Raw genomic sequence first — 3153 nt, forward strand, 5'->3', positions numbered from 1 at the left:
CCGGTTTCTCATTGCCTGCCTAAAGGCAACTATTTTTATAAAAAAAAAAATTTCTATCGTTTAATATTTTATATCCGTAGTGAATATCGACCCTGGGAGCAACCATTGTTAGTCATTCAAAAATCACTGTAGAGTAGCTAATGCATATTTTTGAAATGCAATTATTAATCGCTGACCGTTCTTCTGCAACTCTATAACATCTGTTTATAGGGGTAGTTTTTGATTTCAAGTTCATTGCTCGTCAAGATCCCTCATATTGGATTTCCAAGTATCAGGACGAAGGTAAAGATGATCCAGAAGTGAGTCGTCGTTATTTATATGCACCAGCGATGATCGATACCGACGCCAAATATCTATTAAAACGCCTCGTCTCCCTGGCAATCCTGTTTTTGGGAGTTGCGGTCTTTCCGGTATACATAAAAAAGATTCGAATCAAAGTACTCACTTTCACTAAATTCAGCATTTAACCAAGTCTCAACAAAACCATATACAGTCGAACTTCTCTACAGTGAACTTCCATATAATGAAGCTCTCCTTATAATGAACTGGTTTCGAAGACACTGCTTTTTCGTTCTACTTTCGGTGTATTTTTGTCTCCTTATAATGAATTTCTATATAGTGAAGTTTTCTATATAATGAACAAATTTTACAGCTGGAAATTCAAGCGTCCTAAGTTTTTGTCTCCATATAGTGAATTTTTTCAAAAGTTTTCTGTTGAAAAAAATTACGGTTAGATGTGGACAATCTGTAATGAGGGGAATCCCAAAATTAAAACAGAAAGAGCTGAGCTATTACAGTTTTATTCAGTGATTGAAGTTAAAATGACGCATCGAAGCAGCATTTCGCTTGAAAAAAAGTTTTTAATGATTAACAAAGTTAATGAAGGAAAGAAAAAAAAAAAGAAGATATTGCCAATGAATTCGGAGTTCTTCCCAGCACTTTATCAAATATTTTAAAAAATAAGGAAGTGATTTTAAAAAATGCGGAGGATTTGGCAGTAAATACCAAACGCAAAAGACTTCGACCTTGTCATTTTGAGGATATTGACGAAGCAATGCTGAAATGGTTACTCGTTGCACGTGGTAAGAATCTCCCTTTATCTGGACCATTATTGAAGCAAAAGGCCAAAGATTTTGCGGAAGCACTAGGACACCACGAATTTGAGGCAAGTACAGGTTGGTTAGACAAGTTCAAAAGTCGGCATGGCGTTATTCAAAAGACATTATGTGGGGAAAGTGCTGACGCCAACATAGAAAACCATGATGAATGGGTAACGAACGTCTTACCGAAATTAATTGAAAATTACAACATTAACGACATTTTTAATGCCGACGAGACTGCTTTGTTTTTCAAATGCTTGCCAACTAAAACACTGGCATTCAAAAATGAAAAATGCTTTGGTGGGAAGCAAAGCAAGGAGAGAATAACTGTCCTGGTGGGAAGCAATATGACAGGATCAGAAAAGATAAAATTGCTGGTAATCGGAAAGGCCAAAAATCCGAGGTACTTCAAGGGGATAAAATCTTTAGGTGTCGATTATGAGTTTAACAAAAAAGCATGGATGACCAGTGAGATTTTTACGAAATGGATTGTAAAACTCGACAAAAAATTTTGTGATCAAAACAGAAAGGTGTTGTTTTTTGTTGGTAACGGCACTGCCCACCCTAAAGATGTAAGAGACAAGTTGAGAAACATTCATCTCGCTTATTTTCCTCCCAACATGACTTCGTTACTGCAACTAATAGACCAAGGCATTATCTACAACATGAAACCACATTACAGAAAACGAATTTTAACGAATATATTGACTCAAGTGGATGAGGGAAATTCTGTTATGGCCATAGACTTGCTGCAAGCAGTTCGAAATCTTAGCAATGTATGGAATGTCTATGTTAAACCAGAAACAATTGCCAACTGTTTTAAAAAGGCTGGATTTTCAAAAGATGCTATGCAGATTCCATTTGAGCATTGGGATGAAGAGGACCTTCTTTCAATATCGGATTTGGCTGCTTTACAGTCTTCATTTAAAAAAGTAGCAAATATCGAAGCATCGTTTGATGACTACGTAAATGTTGATAATGGTGTGCAGACTTGGGACAACCCATCCGAAAAAGATATTCTCAACAGCATTTTTGAAAGTCCAGCTGAACCTGGTAAGCATTTATCTTTTTATAGTCAAATAAAAATTTAATATGTAAATATTATTTCAGATAACGATGAACACGATTTGACCGTTGAAGAATTGGCAGAAACTGAGGAGGCATTACCTACGTTGATACAAGCTGCTTCATCCATTAGCGTAATTAGAACCTTTGTGGAAATGAGGAGTGACGTGCCGATTAATGTTTTCAACTCTCTACATGATTTGGAAGCTTTTATTGAAAATGAAAAATGGAAGACTGTAATTCAAACCAAACTCACTGATTATTTTAAATAAAGTTACATAAAAAATCAATGTTTCTTTATAATGAAGTTTCTATATAGTGAAGTGATTTTCAGGTCCCGTGCGAATTCACTATATGGAAGTTCGACTGTATATCAAGTCCAAGTGAGCATTCAAAGTAAATAGAGCCGTAGACTTAGTTCTAAATACGGAAAAATTTTAGAAGTAAATTCTTAGAGAAAGAATTTCTTTGGGAACGGAATCTGTTATAGTTTTGGTGGTTCAGAAGCTTTTTTCCGAAAAAACTTGAACGGGCGTACAATTTCATCAGCAGGCCATAATGCTGAATTCAAAAGAACAGCATAATGTGATGCCGGACAGCTTGGCGTAAAATTAATTCGCTTTGAAATTTGAACATCAACACCTTTTTAAGAAAACTTTACAAACTTGAATCGATTAATGTGTGCTTCGAAACGTATGATATGATATGCGATGCTATCAGTAGTCACAAAATTGGCAAAAGATGAAAAGTGAAGCCATTTTACGTCACATGCGACCTTTGTATTACTACCCACTATGCTTTGTAACTTCTTACTGGGATGACTGTAATTTTTAATATTGTCCTTTTGAGCAATATGAGCAATGTCCGAGGTAGACGAAGAACGCAAATAGACCGTATTAGCAGTAGCAGGATTAACAACATCAGCACCAAGTAGATCTGTATAAGCAGAGATGGCTAATTTACCGTGCGCAGTTGACCGCTCTTCGAT

General features: G+C 35.9%; 1 protein-coding gene across 1 annotated transcript; it reads left to right on the forward strand.

Moving 5' to 3' along the window:
- The first annotated feature begins 1667 nt into the window (after positions 1-1667).
- Positions 1668-2526, forward strand: LOC128867884 (tigger transposable element-derived protein 6-like). Its single transcript, XM_054109460.1, has 2 exons — positions 1668-2153; positions 2211-2526. The coding sequence occupies exons 1-2, from the start codon at positions 1721-1723 to the stop codon at positions 2435-2437; spliced, it is 660 nt and encodes a 219-aa protein (XP_053965435.1). The 5' UTR covers positions 1668-1720; the 3' UTR covers positions 2438-2526.
- Positions 2527-3153: the final 627 nt, after the last annotated feature.

This window comes from Anastrepha ludens, chromosome 6 (genome assembly GCF_028408465.1).
Source record: "Anastrepha ludens isolate Willacy chromosome 6, idAnaLude1.1, whole genome shotgun sequence".
Taxonomy (NCBI): domain Eukaryota; kingdom Metazoa; phylum Arthropoda; class Insecta; order Diptera; family Tephritidae; genus Anastrepha; species Anastrepha ludens.